At 40.6% G+C, this 16,809-nt stretch overlaps 1 protein-coding gene across 4 annotated transcripts in view; it reads right to left on the bottom strand.

Moving 5' to 3' along the window:
• IKZF4 (IKAROS family zinc finger 4) overlaps positions 1-16,809 on the bottom strand; it is a 102,284-nt gene that overhangs the window by 73,449 nt on the left and 12,026 nt on the right. For 2 of the 4 annotated variants that reach the window (XM_020782749.3, XM_072990985.2), the window contains exon 2: positions 7,267-7,318. In XM_020782749.3, coding sequence (XP_020638408.1) covers positions 7,267-7,306 — 40 coding nt within the window. In that variant the 5' untranslated portion in view covers positions 7,307-7,318. Of the gene's footprint in view, positions 1-7,266; positions 7,322-16,809 lie in introns of those variants that run through there. The other 2 variants (XM_020782740.3, XM_072990986.2) reach the window with 1 other exon arrangement.

The following is a 16,809-nucleotide window of genomic DNA, read 5'->3' as shown; positions in this document are numbered from 1 at the left end:
GGCCCATGTCTTTTGTCCAGCTTTTATAGCCAGGCAAGTCTTACTGCTGCCACCAACTCTGTTCCCTATCATAACTTTTGGGGGGAGGGAGGGAAAGGGAAAGGCTGGCCTCTTCTGTCCTGTTGATTTGTAAAGGCAATCTGAGAGCAGTGAGGCACCTTGCTTCTCTTAAGACAGCCACTCAGATTACACTGTAAACCTGACAGGTTTGAAGACCTTCTAAATACTTGAACCTCTTTGGATCACTGTAATCCATAACTTTCCTAACAAGGTGAGCAACCCCCTCCTGACCCATGCAATAAACTAATGTCTTAAAGACAAAACTGCTCTGCTGGACATTTTGGAAAATCTAAATCATAGGAATTTAGGAAACTACTTTATACTGAGTCATCTGGGACGTGGTGGTGCTGCGGGTTAAACTGCAAAGCCTCTGGGCTACAAGGTCGAAAGATCAGCAGTTTGAATCCACACAACAGAGTGAGCGCCCGTCGCTTGTCTCAGCTCCTGCCAACCTAGCAGTTCGAAAGCATGTAAAAATTGCAAGTAGATAAATAGGTACCACCTTGGTGGGAAGGTAACAGCATTCTGTGTCTAGTCATGCTGGCCACGTGACCACGGAAACTGTGTACAGACAAAACACTGGCTCTATGGCTTGGAAACAGGAATGAGCACCACTCCCTAGAGTCAGACACAACTGGACAATCTGTCAACGGGAACCTTTACCTTTCTACTGAGTCAGATTGCTGGCCAATCTAAGTCTATATTGCCAGCTCTGGCTGGCTGCAATGACTACCCAGAGTTTCAGGCAAGAGCACTTCCCAGCTCTGTCCCTGCTGGCTTCCCATCCAAGCAATAGCCAGGTCTGAACTTGTTGTTCAGCTTCTAAAATCAGACAAGAATCGGTATATTCAGTATAGTGGCTGGGTGTCACAGTCCATACATGGAACTCAAATTGCCCTCCATAAGGAATCAGAAAAATAATGGTAGCTACCTTATTGATTCTTCCATCAATATTTATATAATAATCATATGCTATCAAGTCAACTGTGACTTACGGTGACTCCTTCCAGGGTGTCCTAGAAGGGTATACAGAAGTGGTTTACCATTCCCTTTCTTCTGAGGGGTGCCCTGAGACAGTGAAGCCTGCCCAAGGCCACACAGGTTGGCTCTATTCGCGGGGGGCACAGGAGGGAATTGAACTCCCAGTATCTGGCTCCACAGCCAGATACCTAAACCACTGAGATATCCAACCAGTTATTAACATCTGCAGCACACTGTTTAAAGACATAGCTGGAACGGTAAGTGTCAGGACCTTATGTTACACTCACAATACCATTCTTCTAAATTCCTGTACAAGAGGCAAACATCTACCAGATTTATACCCATGGAGTTATCTTTATTTCAGCTTTAGTAACATCATAAAGTGTTCCCACAGCTCCATAAGATTGAAACAATCAATGACTAAACCTTGATTTGTCTTAAAATGATTAGTACTGTACTTCATATCTTGTTCCTATAATTTGATTCCCAGCAGGTCTCTTTATCAAAATCCATCCTCCTGGGAATCATTATAAATTTGGCCTTCACTGGTCGAGATGATTTACCAGCATTAAGGAATGAAATGTTAATCAGCATTTACAAAACAGCCACTTACATGCATTTGACCATTCAGTCATTAACAGAAATGTCTACCCTACAAGTCAGGGTTTCTCACATACTCCGACATGTTCTTCCCTTGTTAACCTCAGGCTTTTAAGATATATGCTATATATTTTTTAAGATATAAGAATTACCTGATCCCAAGTACCACTGTCCATTCTAAGTTGCTGTTTCATGAGATTGTGTTCACTTTTCTTCCATGGACTGCACACTATGGACATAATCTCAGTTATCAACCTCTCAGTCTTTGTACCTGTAAGAACTATTTGTCCCCATGCAGTTTCACTGACACACCTGGGGTTCAGGACAAATAATGTACTACAGAATGAGATTTTTCTTCAGTACAACTGGTAGAATGAACTAGAAAAGTTTTTTATTGTGTGCAGAAGCATTGTTTTTAAATTTTGTAATGCCGCCCAGAGTAGACCCAGTCTAGATGGGTGGGGCATAAATCTAATAAAATAAATAAAATCTCTAGTAATCTACCTTCCAGGGCTGGCAGAAACCATGATCTTGCCTGAGACAGAAAAGCAAAAGCTGCCATCAACATTCCCTCTAATTCTCCAGAGTTCTGTGCAGAGGCTCTGCCCCCTGCGTGCGGAATTCCAGCTGCAAATGGAAGTAAACAGGAGGATATAGCTCACTCGACTGCATGCACCTCATGGAGCAGTGCAGTTCTGAACAGCATAGAGAGAATGTTGGCTGCCATCCTCATCTGGGCCAATGTCTACACCTCCTGAACCTAACAAGTAAAGTTTACCTGGCCCTGCATGTGGATGCAGTAAGACCTGAAGAGCTAGGCTTGGTAGCAGTCAGCTGACATTTTAAATCCCTGAAACAGAATACCCATCCATTATATCATCACACTGGACTCTGCACACTGGAGTGGGTAGTGTTAAACATCAGCCACCTGCTGCCACATTTGATGGAACACCCATTTGTCAACAGTACTGGGGAATTTCATGGGGAGGGAAGGTGTGAATGACCAGGAGCAAGGCACACTATCTGTGTCCAGCCATGATCACCCTTCCCCTCCCCTTTCATGTAATACATGTGGTTTACTCAGTCTAGCAGTCTCTCAAAGCAGAAGTTGAATGATACAAGGCTCCAAAGAAGGTGGTGGCCATTTTACAAATTTAGATGAAATCCCATCATCATGTTGGGCATTACTCTTTGGGAGATTAATTGCCTTAAATTTTACTTATGAATGTTCTCATTCTTTTTCTTCAGAACTAAAAAATATCAATATCTGATGCAGTTCATCATTTTGAGGGTTCACCTTCTGAAAATTCTGACTATTTATATCCTGTAAGAGACTTATAAAAAAGAAAGACATTCCAAGATTTTGCTTTTCGGTCAGTTAGTCAAAACATCCTTTTCCTACCTTCTCTACCGGCATTAGTCTGGTAGAGATATTAAAAATAAAAACGCCTGGATGAGGCTCATAAACAGGCATTCTTATTTACCTATGTTCACAAACTACTCTAAAATATAGCATTCATTTACTACACTGAAGCTGACATTGCTAATAATGAATGACAACATTATAAATTGGTGTACTTCATATACTGCACTCTGAAATAGCAGATACTTTCACAGCATCAACCTTTATTTATTGACAATGGGGCTCAAGGTGGCTTAAAGCAACAATAATCAAAACAAAATACAGTGGTGCCTCATTTAACGGGCGCCCCGTTTAACGAAGAAATCGCATAGCGATTAACTTTTTGCGATTGCTTTGCGATGTTCCCTATGGGGAAAAATCGCTTTGCGATGATCGGTACCCTGTTTCGCTTACCGATCATCGCAAAGCGATGATTTTTTAACAGCTGATCGGCGGTTCCAAAATGGCCACCAGGTTTAAAAAATGGCTGCCCGCTGTTTTCTGGGACGGATTCCTCGCTTACCGGGCAGCGAAAATGGCTACCGTATGGAGGATTTTTGCTTTAAGGTGAGACTGAAGCCCATAGGAACGCATTGAAGGGGTTTCAATGCATTCCTATGGGCTTTTTAATATCGCATAGCAACGAAATCGCTTTGCAGCGATTTTTGCTGCACCGATTATCGTCGCTATGCGAGGCACCACTGTACAAGTAGCATTTAAAAATCACTAAATATGGAAATAATTCAAATCATAATATAAAACAGATTAAAAAGTATAAAAGCATTAAAACATATTAAAATGATATGTCAGCAAGCATAGGTCAACTAGTTATATTAAAATTAGATATTAAATATTGAAAGCCTATTGAAACACAAATGTTTTCAATTTCTATCAAAAAGAGAGGAGAGGGGGACCAGCCTAGCCTCACAGGAAAGTGCATTCCATAACATGGGCACAACCATCAACGCAGCCCACTCTAGGATCCCTATCAAACATGCCTATAGAAGTGATGGGAGAAAGAGAGGGGCCTCCTTGGACAATCTTAAGATTAAAGGAGAGTTATATGTGGAGATACGGTCCATCAGAAAGCTTGGACACAACCTTAGCTGTACATTTCTTCTTAAAGAGCACAATTTTCGAAGCATCCAACTATGTTTGTGGATTTATCAGTGAAAGATGCTAATCCACTTATCTCTCCCAACTATAAAATAACTATCATTTTAAGCAAAATATTTTCATTATCTATATCATCAAATCCATTCAGAGCTCAAGTGTAAAATATTGGCTCTAATAAGTCAAATGCAGATTAACATAAAAACGTGGTGTCAAATCAAGGTAGGCTAATATAAAAACGTAGAAAAGTGCCTGTGCTCATTAAGCACTACTTAAGAATAATCAAACAATGGAAATGAAATCAGGAACGTAGGAAGCTGCCCTATCCTGAGTCAAATCCTGGGTCCATCTAGTCCAGTAATCACTTATGGTTAGCAGGTCTCCAGGACTTCAGGGAGAACTCTTTCCTAGTCTCAGGTAGAAATGCCAGGGATTGAACCTGATACCTTCTGTATGCAAGTCATGTGCTCTCCCACTAAGTTTGGGTCTCCAAAAGGTGGCTTTTCCTTTTGTACAAAGGTTTGCTCTACATTCTCAGCAAATGGAATATCCCCAAGCTACGCAGTAAGCGCTCAGAAGTAGTCATAATTTCTAGACAGCAATACTGTAAAATAGAAACACTAGCAATTGCTATGAATTACAGCACTATGCTGCCAGTCTGTTATATTTAACAGAAAAAATAACTGTCAAATTTGGCAGATGGTGGATACTAAGCTCCAGTATTTCTTCTTTCTCCTCCCAGCATACTACACCACAAATGACAACCAAATAGAACATTCATTCATTCATTCATTCACCTTTCTCCCTAAAAAGAACTTAAGACAATATTTAAAGCTAAAGACAGTAAGCCTACAAATACTAAAAAAGATCAAACAAATACTACACAAAAAGACAGTAAACAAAGCAATGCAAAAAAACCCTATTCAAAACAGGAAGCTACAGACATTCATTTAAAAGCCCACTCAGGCAGCCAGACATTAAGTGAAAGCATGCCTGAAGAGAAAAGTCTTCACCTGCTTGCAGAAGGATAGCAAAGATGGGGCCAGCCTGGCCTCCTGCGGAAGGGGGTTCTAAAGTCTGGAAGCAACAACAGAAAAGGGGCTCTGATATATCCCCACCAAATGCACCTGTGAAGTCAATGGGACCAAAATAAAGGCCTCTCCTGATTATCTTAACAGCCTGGCAGGTTTATACAGGGAGACGCGGTCCTTGAGATGCCTTGGACTCAAGCTGTTTATGGGTTTATAGGTTAGAACCAGCACTTTGAATTGTGCCTGGAAACTGATTGGCGGCCAGTTTATTCATCCACACTCTGTCCATTACTGATATCAGACCCTGATCTAGAACTGCCTTAGATTTACATAGAAAGGTGAGACAGAGTTGGGTGTAATCCACATACTGGTGACACTGAATCCCAAAACTGGAGACAGCCTCTCCCAATGGTTTCATGTAGATGTTAAATAACATAGGAGACAAAACAGAACCCTGAGTGACCACACAGTCCAGCAGCCAGAGTATTGAACAGGAGTCCCCCAGCACCAACGTCTCAGTTCCCTCCTGCAGGAATGACCAGAGCCACTGCAAAACAGTGCCTCCAAGTCCCATCCCCGAGAGATACCATGGCCATTGATATTGAAAGCCACTGAGAGGACACAATCCACCTATCCAGTTACCCATGCAGATTGTCCATCAAGGTGACCAAAGAAATCGCCATCCTATAACCAGGCTGCAGCCAGATTGAAATGGTTCTAGATAATCTGTCTCATCCAGGAATCCCTCAGGCTGAGAAGCCACAACCTGCTCTAGCAACTTGCCCAAAACTGGAATATTAGAGAACAGTCAAAAATTATTCATTATCACGGGATCCAAGCAAGGCTTTTTCAACAATGGTCTTACTATTGCCTGCTTCAAGCAAGCTGGGATCCTACTCTGTTGCAAAGAGACATTCGCCACTCTTCCTACCCCCTTGACCATTATCTGAGATGATTACACATCTCTAGCTATGTTGTGTTGGGATGCATTTCCAGGGCAGCTGCAGCCAGTGGGAAGATGACGACACGGCACTTCTCACATACAGTTCATAGCCACCTTCTTGTCTTGGGTTGCTTTTTGAACTGAGCTCCTCTCAGCTGAATATGAATCAGGAGGAAAAGACCATGAATCACCAGCTCACTGCTCAGTTAAGCAGAAGAGCTGACTAGGTGCATTGCCCTTGACAATGGCAGCTCGTCATAGGTACAAAAGTATGGAGATACATATTCTCTACCTCTACTTTTCAGAGTTTGAAGCATAAAGGAAAAGCAGGAATTCCTTCCTTCAGACAACAGGCAAAAGGGAGCCAACATTGCCTTTCAGTCCCTTAGCCATGTCGATTAGTGAAATGTATAAGAGTGTGGCCATCAGTCTGGATTTTGGTCGGACTGTCCTCCTTTTTTAAGTCATGCCCTCCTCCTAGCCCAGAAGCTTCAGGGTCTAGACTGGGTTACACAGAGCAAACAAAAAGTCAGGAGCAGCTCAAGCTTACCTGCCATGTGGAGTGAGACTCAAAGCACTTTCCCCCACTGCCATGCGATTCTTCCTTTGTGCCTCTCCGCACACCGAATGGCTTTTTAAAAAAGCCCACCCCCACAGCATTACCACCATGAGAGAAATAAGTGGAGGAAACCCTGCTCCCTGAATCAAGGCAGCCTTTCCCACAATGCCTTGCTTGTAAGGACCTCTCCATGGAACTCATATGCGCTATATCTTGTAATTCTAACTAAATTTCAGCTGATATATCTAATTATGATGCATTTGCATGTATTAACTTAAATTAGCACATGCAACTTTAAAGCAAAACCATCCTCTTTTTTGATGACAAATGTCCTCCATATGGGGTGTTTTCATTCTCCTCTATGTCCTCCAGTTTAGTGCTGCATGTTCTCCCTTCTGCAATGCAACAATGGCCACCCTAATACTGTAAACAGTCACTTGAATTCAAATGCATGTGGATTCAAGAGAGAACACCTATACTATCTTTCACAAGATGTAATGGATAGAACATAAGACAACATTGCTGATCACAATACAGTATAAATTCAAAATATGAGAAGGGCAACATAAGAACATACCAGATATGTAAGAGCGTCCATTGCAGTCCTCTATATCCATCTTTAAGACACTCTGCTGAAGAAAAAAGGGCAGAGATGTATCAGAATAGCAAACATAAACTAAACTTTTAGTAGGATTCTCTCTCCACCCCAGGCTGCACAAGAGTGCAAAATCATCCTAGAACATCAAAACAAACTAAACTATTTCAATTCAAAGTCCTGGGACAGCTTAAAGGTTAGCTGCCCTGGGTTCTTTTCAAGGAGAAAGGAGGGATAAAAATATTTTAAATAAATAATTAAAGAAATAAATTAATGAACTTGTGACTCTCAGGATTTCCTGCATTTAACTTCCATTTGTTCTCAAAACTCCCTGACCTCACTTCCAATCATATGCCCTACATATATACTTGAAATTATGAAAAATATTCCATGTAGCTAATGCAATAGGTTACAGTCCATGGAAGTTTATGCTGTAAAAGATCTCTCTGTTTATAAAGCAACATAAGACTTTATTTGGGTTGGGCTAGTTATGATAGACAAACATGGCGACCCTTTAAGAAAATTAACCATTTCAATTTTATTGATGCACACATTTTCAAGACTGGAGCCATAATATCAATTCACTTGTGGATGCTATCAAAGAACTACTTTTTAATAAGGGGAGAACCAAATGGTTTATTTCCGTTTGATTTTTTAAAAAAATAAATAAAAATAAACTCTTCATCAAGAATATGCAATCTTATACCGTGTTTCCCCCAAAACAAGGCAGGGTCTTATATTAATTTTTGCTCCAAAAATGCATTAGGGCATATTTTCAGGGGATGTTTTATTTTTTTCATGTACAGCAATCTACATTTATTCAAATAGAGTCATGTCATCTTGTTCTGGTTGCTGCACAATGGTGGAGGATGGGATTTCACTTAACTGGGGCTTATTTTTGGGGTAGGGCTTAGGTACATTATGAGCATCCTGAAAAAAATCATACTAGGGCTTATTTTCAGGTTAGGTCTTATTTTCAGGAAAACAGGGTACCATACAGAAGCAAGGTGATAATCTGGGAATGGAGGTCTTCCTAAATTGTGGTTTGGCAATTTTTTATTTATTTATTTATTTATTCTATTTATATCCCGCCTATCTGGTCGATATGACCACTCTGCAAGGCAGAAAAGGAAAAACTATTGCTGACATCTATTCCCCTGCTGTATTGGAAACAAAAGGCTGGACATATTTTTTGGTTGCTTACAACGCAGTAAATTTTCACCATGTTTTTCTAGCACTGTGTCTGTGTTCAGCTGCCTTCTATACAAGGAGGAAGACTGTCAAATAATATTACTTCACAAAACAGAAGCACAACACTGTTTCAAAAGGTTGCAAGGAAGGAGCAGCTGTCAGTCTTACATCTGATGAGGCAAGAAGACTGGATTCAGTCTTCACTGGTCTAGAACACAAGTGGCCACAGGCCACTGCTAATTTTGAATCCTTCCACGGCAAAGTACAGTAACAACTGTCTGTTGCAATTCATTTTCAACAAACTGATTCTTTACTGTCACTCGTTCAGTTGTATCTGAACGAAAAATTGATGCTCATGTATACATAGTGCAACCACCATATTGCACTCCAAATGCAAGAGTTCGGCTTCTTTTTATCAATGGAAACGACTGGTGGGGGGTTGTGTGTTGTTTTCTTACTTTGTTTTTGGAACAGTGAGACTGAAAATCAGGGTGGATTTGATTTAAATCATGATTTCAGGTTTTTTTTAAAAAAATCAGTTTTAAAATTTAAATCATGATTTAAATCAATTTGATTTTAAAGAAAATTATTGATTTTTATCCACCCTGCTGGAAACGAACACTGTCCACTGAACAGCTGAAAAATAGCCTTATTCTACAGACCTGCTTGAACAACAGTGGGGCATAGTGTATAGATCCTGCTACAGTATTTAGTCCCTTGTGGAGTTAATGAAAATGTCATATATTCAAATGCCTTTCTGCCTCCCTCAATGACACTTCATCTTCAAAATAAAAATAAAAATGAGTATGAACCACCACAAATTTCACATGTTGAATTAACACTATAAGCCTGCTAGGAAGCTCAGAAACAAGAACTCATTGGGAAAAACAATTAAGAGTAATCATTTCCTGAGCCAAATTAGATCCTGAAGCCAGAATATAGGTAGAATTTGCTGGACACAAAAAGAACAAGGGATTAGCACTTCTGCCTAGTTTTTAAGTGTTCACAATATGCCATACCTGTGGATTAATAATAACAGCTTACTTGCTGTTAGGGACGTGGTGGCGCTGCGGGCTAAACCGCAGAGGCCTGTGCTGCAGGGTCAGAAGACCAGCAGTCGTAAGATCGAATCCATGCAACGGAGTGAGCGCCTGTCGCTTGTCCCAGCTCCCGCCAACCTAGCGGTTCGAAAGCATGCAAATGCAAGTAGGGACCACCTTGGTGGGAAGGTAACAGCGTTCCGTGTCTCAGTCGCGCTGGCCATTTGACCACGGAAGATTGTCTTTGGACAAAACGCTGGCTCTATGGCTTGGAAACGGGGATGAGCACCACCCCCTAGAGTGGAACACGACTGGACAAAAATTGTCAAGGGGAACCTTTACCTTTACTTTACCTTTACCTTACTTGCAAACTACTATTATAAAAAGGAGGGGAGAAACACCAAGGGAGACAATGTATAAAGACTGAGGGCATTGATGGATATTAGAATAGTTACCAAATAAATGCAACCCATTCTTCATGGCAAATGAAGACACAGGACAAAGGAGAAAGAGATTCAGTTGTTTTAAATCAAGAGACTAGTTTATAAGTAAAAAACATACAGGAGGAAGTTACAAATCCCCTTGTCCACAACAAATGGACCAAGAGTTCTCCTGCTTAGCAAAAACAACTTCTCCTCATTTAAAGGGCAAAAGGTGTAGGTGTAAATAAAACAAGGACTTAGTTCTGAAATGAGGCATTTAAAAGGAAAAAAGAAACGGCACATGAGTGAAATGTGTAGAGATATAGAGATTAATAGCACACTGTGAAGTTATTAAGTGAAGTACATTTGAAAGCAAATAGTCAAAATATTCTTACACTGTGGAAGACCATTAAATCTATTTAATTCATAACAGTGGTTCCCAATCTTGGGCAACCCAGACTGCAACTCCCAAAAGCTTTCACCACTAGATGTGCTGGTCAAGATATCCGGGAGTTACAGTCCAAGAACACCTGGGTTACCCAAGACTGGGAAACATTGGTCTATAAGAACCAATACACAGACTAAGAATGCAGTCAAACAGGATCACATACTACCTGGAAAGTTCTTTAAGAACTTCCCATCTCTAGCTGAAAGGACAGCCAGGGGTCTGGCAACAAGCTAAACATTACCAACTTCCCCACTTCTACTTGTCACTTAGCCTTAGTGATTGGACAACAGCTGGCTCCACATACTGCCACAGAGGACACTTTAAAGGTAATGTCATCCCAAAATTGAGAATGAGTGAAAATAGCATTTAGGAGAATCTCCAAAGTTCAGTCCAGATCAGTGAGCAAGGAAAGGAAACCAGCAACCTGCCTGTATCTCCCACTGTGCAACTGACTTGAGTGCACCTGTATGCTTGTTCACATAGTGTATTCATGAAGGATGTTATGAGCCAGACCATCCCAAATATTCCAGTTGAAAACACAACACTGTGCCCTTTTTCCTATCCTAGTTGCAACAGGTCCCGATTCTTTTTATTCTTATGGTTGTATAACCACAAGGTTGTATAAATGATCTAGCATATTACCCATGTTGGAGCAAACGTTGATTCTACACCAAAGCTATTTAGTGACAGCGAAGCATTATTTTTCCATAATTAGCGGGAAATTGTTTTAGTATGGAGGTTCCACAGAAACAGTACAGCAATACATTACTGGTCAATGCCTTTTGTTGTAGCACAACAGTATTACATTCACTGAAAGAAAATTCCATCCAGCAATGATCCTCAGCATTGTTAATTAAAACATCCCATTTGCAGCTTTTCACTTACCTTACTTCAAGATATTTCATAAATTTTTACTCATTGCACCCAACTGATCACACTTGAGGATTAGTGATGTACAACCTCTTAATTACTTCCAAAGTCACCTCTTACTGCTGTTTTTTATAGCAAAATAATGTCAAAGGGAAGAAAAAAAGAATAAATGAAATCCACTAACTAAAATTTCTCCTCTCTATTGGAATGGAATTTGATATTTTGGAGAAGTGAGGCTACTCCAGGGACTATTAATGCTTTATTCACCACCAATCCTCCAACTGCTGTCAACAGATACAATAAAACAAATAGGCCCAATAACAGAAAACGCTTAATTAAAGGCAGAGTCACCCACACTGTACAGCTGGTGTTGCAATTTATTTTTATTTTTAACACACACAAATCTAGTCCAAAACTCCCTCAAAGACTAGACTGCATAAAACTGACAATGTAATCACATAGATCAGTGACACTGAGTGCCCAAACTTGGGGGGGGGGGGGGGGGAAAGGACAAGCGGGAGGCGGGCCGTGGCGGAACCGGAAGTGGAGGCAGAAGGCCATGGAGGTGCTTCGAGACCCCACTCCACATCCACCACCAGCGCCAGCTACTCCGGATCGTGGCCCGCCGCCTGTCAAATCACCAGCACCGCGGCTGCAGGTTTGGCTGCGGGGGGGGGTGAGTAGTAATCTGGTGACTTATACCTCACGTGCCTGCAGAAAGGGCTCTGCTTGCCAGCTGAGGCACATGTGCTGATCTAGATGGTTATTAAAAACTGAGTGAACTTTTTTTTTTAATTCTAGAGGAAAAGATTAGTTTGGATGTAATTAAATAGATTCTCTTCCTTTTTATTCCTTGGTCTAGCCATACAGTTTCCTGAATTATATGACAGCAGCTGTGTCCTATAATGAAAGTTTACCATGTTTCATTCATTCCCATTTAAATAGTCTTAAAAGCACTATTTACTGTATTGGGTTCATTTGTCAGTACCAAAAAAGGGGGTACTAGCCAAACTACACAAGAGCACAGTTTGCTGTCCTCTGAAGATGCCGGCCACAGAGACTGGCGAAACGTTAGGAAAAACCACCCTCAGAACACGGCCAAGAAGCCCGAAAAACCCACAACAACCATTAGATCCCGGCCGTGAAAGCCTTCGCGAATACATTGTTCAAATATCCTTTTATACATAGCCTCAGAGTGAGGTAACCAGCCCCAGCAAGCAATCTGGCTGCAGCCTTTTGGACCCACTGTAGTTTCTGAACACTTTCGAAAGGCAGCCCTACATAGAGCACGCTACAGTAATCCAGCAGAGTACTAAGGCATGTGTCACAGTGGCCAGACCAGAACTGCCCAGGAATGGACACAGCTGGCACACTAGTTTCAATTGTGAAAGGCACTCCTGGCTACAGAAGACATCTGGGCATCCAGGCTCAGAGATGAATCCAGGAGCACACACACGTTACACATCTATGTTTTCAGAGGGAGTGTAACCCTATCCAGCACAGGCTACATCTCTGCTCCTTTCTCTGCCTTCGAACTGACCAGGAACATATCTGTTTTGTCTGGATTAGGCTTCAGTTTATTCACCCACATCCAGTCCATGACTGAAAGCAGATACTGATCTACAGCCAAAACAGCTTCTTGGATTTAGATGGAAAGGAGAGACAGAGTTGGGTGTCATCCAAAACTTTGGACACTTTCTCCAATAATTTCATATAGATATTAAACATCACTGGGGAGAAGAAAAAACCCCGAGGGACCCGACGGGCCAATAGCCAGGATGTTGGGAGTCTCCCAGCACCACCTTCTCCCTTCCAGGAAGGATCAGAGCCACCAAATTCATCTTTGGTGAAATGCAGATACACACCTTTGTGCTGTTTTCACTGTCGTTATGTAGCTGCAAGAATAAAATATGCTATGTAAACATTCCAGACTAGATGAAAGCACCTGTAGGGGAAAATCTACTGTTCATTCTTAACTGAAAGTGGTTACTGGAAACTAACCGGCTTCCATAGCCATCAGAAGTACTTCCTGGTTCTCTAAACATGACGTGCTGTGCTTAACAAAAGTACAGTATTTCCGAGTATATTCCAAAGGTAACTTTTGTAGCAAAATTAGCTAGCCTCACCCAATACATCTTATATCTACTTCCTACATCTCTGTTCAAGACATTACACAGAGCTGTGCATAGCAGCTAAGACACAAACAGGTTAAGAGAAAAACTGCAACCCCACCTGCACGCCAAATTTCATAAATATGCTGCTGCAAAGGTCAGTCACAAACTGACACATAGTGTATATTTTAGTGTAAAAGACAAATTACACTTTTATTACAGTATGGGGCAGAGGTAACTGAATAAGTACAGTACATGAGCAAGCACTTTAAGAACCAGCAACACATGAACAAAAACAAACATATAAAGGAATGCATCACAAATATTTATAACTTCAGTGACTTTAAAAGGTAGGTTTAATCATTTTGACAACAGGCTCAAGGCTCAATTGAGACACAACAAACACTGGCAAGCAACATGATGAAGTTATACTTTCAATAACTAGGAGACTGACAAGACTTCATGATAAAGATCTCTTATATCAGGAATAATAACTATTCTGGAAAGTTGCTGTGTACCAGGAACATCCTTTCCTGTATCCTTTCTTCCTGCTCACTGTTCCCTACTGGGCCTAGAGTAGAAATAACTACATTTGGAGGGAAATACTATCTTGGCTTAGGCAACCCTATTAGGAAAATCATTGTTCTTTTATTTCACATTTACGTCTATAAATCCAAACCAGTCCTTCGCTTTAGTAAAAAGTAGCATTGTCTTGAAAATCAGTATTGTTGCTTGGACTCTGTAAGGTAGAAAACATCTTATATTAGGAAATATATATAGTGTTTTGCTATTGCAAAATGTGGTGAGCAAGTGAACACTGTAAATGGAAGCCAGATCAAATTTTGCCTTTTTTGAAGTCTCTGTGTGTTCCTGTGCTTTGTAGAACTTTATCGTCACCATCCTCATCATCTACTCCACCACATTTTCAGGGAGAGCAAAATCTATAGTACTCTGGGATTCAAGCCTTGCATATAGGGAAGTCTGAAGATTTCACATACTGCTAGACTGAAACAGGGCCAGTGTCTAGAATCCCCTCTAGGCTGAGAATTAAGAACATTAGCACACTAAAAGTAGAGCACAGTGGCTTCAGAAGCCCTTGAAGTTCCTTTCACTTTTGAAATAAGGGCTTTCTTTCCCCCAAGTGACAAAACTTAGGGAGTAAAACCTTCAGAAGTAGCCCAATTATTTTATATATATACACACGCACATCACACAACCTCTGCCTGATGCTGTTTATGAGCATCTTTTTGCAAAGATAGATAGATCAGCAGTTTTTTTTAAAAAATTGTTTTGTTTTTTTAAAGGGAAAGCAGCAACTGTAAAGTGAAAAGAAATCCAGTAGGACTTTTACATATTATTTCAGATTAATAAGCGCAAAAGCCACCAGGTGAATGCAGATTACTTCTCCTTCAGTAGATTCGGTTTCTCCATACAAGATGACATCCTGAACCTACCCTTTACAGCCCAGCTTTATTTCCTGCTGAGAAGGGAAGATGAGAATGGAAAGAACACAATGTCACAAGACAAGATACTGCCTCAGAACTGAAAGCACATCGACGGCTGTATACCTGCAGCAACCCGGGATTACCCAAAAAAGTGTATTTTTTAAAGCAGTGAGGCACACAAATCTGAAATACTGTATGAATACACACCAGAAATCAACATGGAATACAAGCAGAAGAGTGGCATGGCAATGCTCTAAGCAATCCTATTCCCATCAAAAGGGGCCACAATCCTCCAGTTTTGACTCAGCCGTGTGACCAAGAGCACTTGAATGAAAACTTGCTGCAAAAAATAGCACATGGCAATCAAACTGAAACAGAATACTGTAGTGACCGCTGCATACTGAGCAAGCAGTGCCATAGCAGGAGTTCTTGCATGCACTCACAGGACTGCCTGTCAGTATCAAACAATGTGGCTTACAATCCAATTCTACAAGCCTATCAGTCTCTCTCAGCCACTGTTTAGTGAGCCCAAGTTGGTCCATCTTGAAGATGATGCTCCAAGTGTAACTTAAATAAAGTCATTGGGGAGACATTTTCAAGTTTTTGTATATACTCTCCTTACTGAACCACATGACTACCGGACACTCCATACAAATTACTCAGCCTTACTTGGAAAATAGAATGGCAACACACATTATTAACATCTAGCGTGCCTGCTGATGAGTAGTGAATGTTGGATAGTAAGCAACTGACTATGTCTAGTACTGTATTACAGTTTTAAGTTATGAGAGAGAGTCTGTAAGCCTCCATGGTGAAAAGGAAAAAACTGAGTGGTCTTTATTTGTCCAAATTGGTTTATGTTGCTCTGTGATCAGTGTGGCTTAGAAAAAAACAATTTTGCAAAGGGATACAATCAAAACCATCAATAATAACATAGAAGAACAGCATTTCTTGCAGAGTGCTGTCAAATAAATAAAATAAATAAGCAAATAAATAAATAAAAACTATGAGCTCCAGAAGAGACTGATCTACACTCACCTAGGCAGTGGGACCACTTTTGACAGTATGTCATTACTGTCTACAATGAATTTTCAGCTTGTTGATACTCATATATACACTCATTACCATACCCAAATGTTGATTTCATAAACACATACACACAATGTGGAATATTGTGTAATGTAGGCTTTATATGATACCTTCCTAAAGCTGAACTCTGAGAATATCATATAGAATTCTTGAGCAGTGGGCAGGAATAAAAATTCCAGTATTTACTGATATTTATAAAGGCACAATATGACTCAATACTTTTTCAATTCAGAAAAATTCAGGAAAATCAGAAAAAAATAGGAAAATCAGGAGAATTAGGATCTGTTTTTCATTCAGTCATCTAGATTTACCACATCAAATATAAACCTGAAATCTTAACAGGTTTGCAGAGCAGTGAGACAGTCTATATAATTACAAGAAAATGAAACATTTGAACAGTGCAGTAGAAACAGCATAAGCCCACCCTAAAGATTCTATCTTCTTATAGACTCTGTGTGTGTGTGTGTGTGTGTGTGTGTGTTTGCTAGGCAAATAATCAGCTACCAGTAGGGCTAAGGAAAACAGAGTAAGCTTTTGGACCACTAACTAAATGACTTAGGCAAATAAACAGATTATTTGCCTAGCAAACACTGAGTCTGTAACAAGATGGAATCCTTAGGGTGGGCTTTCCAAAAAGGAGATACTGCAACCAAAAAAGGTCCCATCTTGGGTCATCATCCTTCTGTCTTTATCCACAAGTGCAGAAACACAAAAGATGTTCATGCAATCTATGCTAAAGACTCAGAATATATTTCTAGTGACCAGAAGTTCCACACTTCAGAGCAGCTCTGCTCTACACCAGGGTTCTTCTTGCAGACCACTGTCGACATGCCAGTGTATCATATAGACCAGTGGTTCTTAACCTTTTTGAAAGAAACACCCCCTTGAGCCATTGAAGAAGTTATCATC

Source organism: Pogona vitticeps, chromosome 2, assembly GCF_051106095.1.
Source record: "Pogona vitticeps strain Pit_001003342236 chromosome 2, PviZW2.1, whole genome shotgun sequence".
NCBI classification, from domain to species: Eukaryota; Metazoa; Chordata; class Lepidosauria; order Squamata; family Agamidae; genus Pogona; species Pogona vitticeps.
Note: the sequence above shows the minus strand (reverse complement) of the source record. Positions and strands in the feature narration are given on the sequence as shown.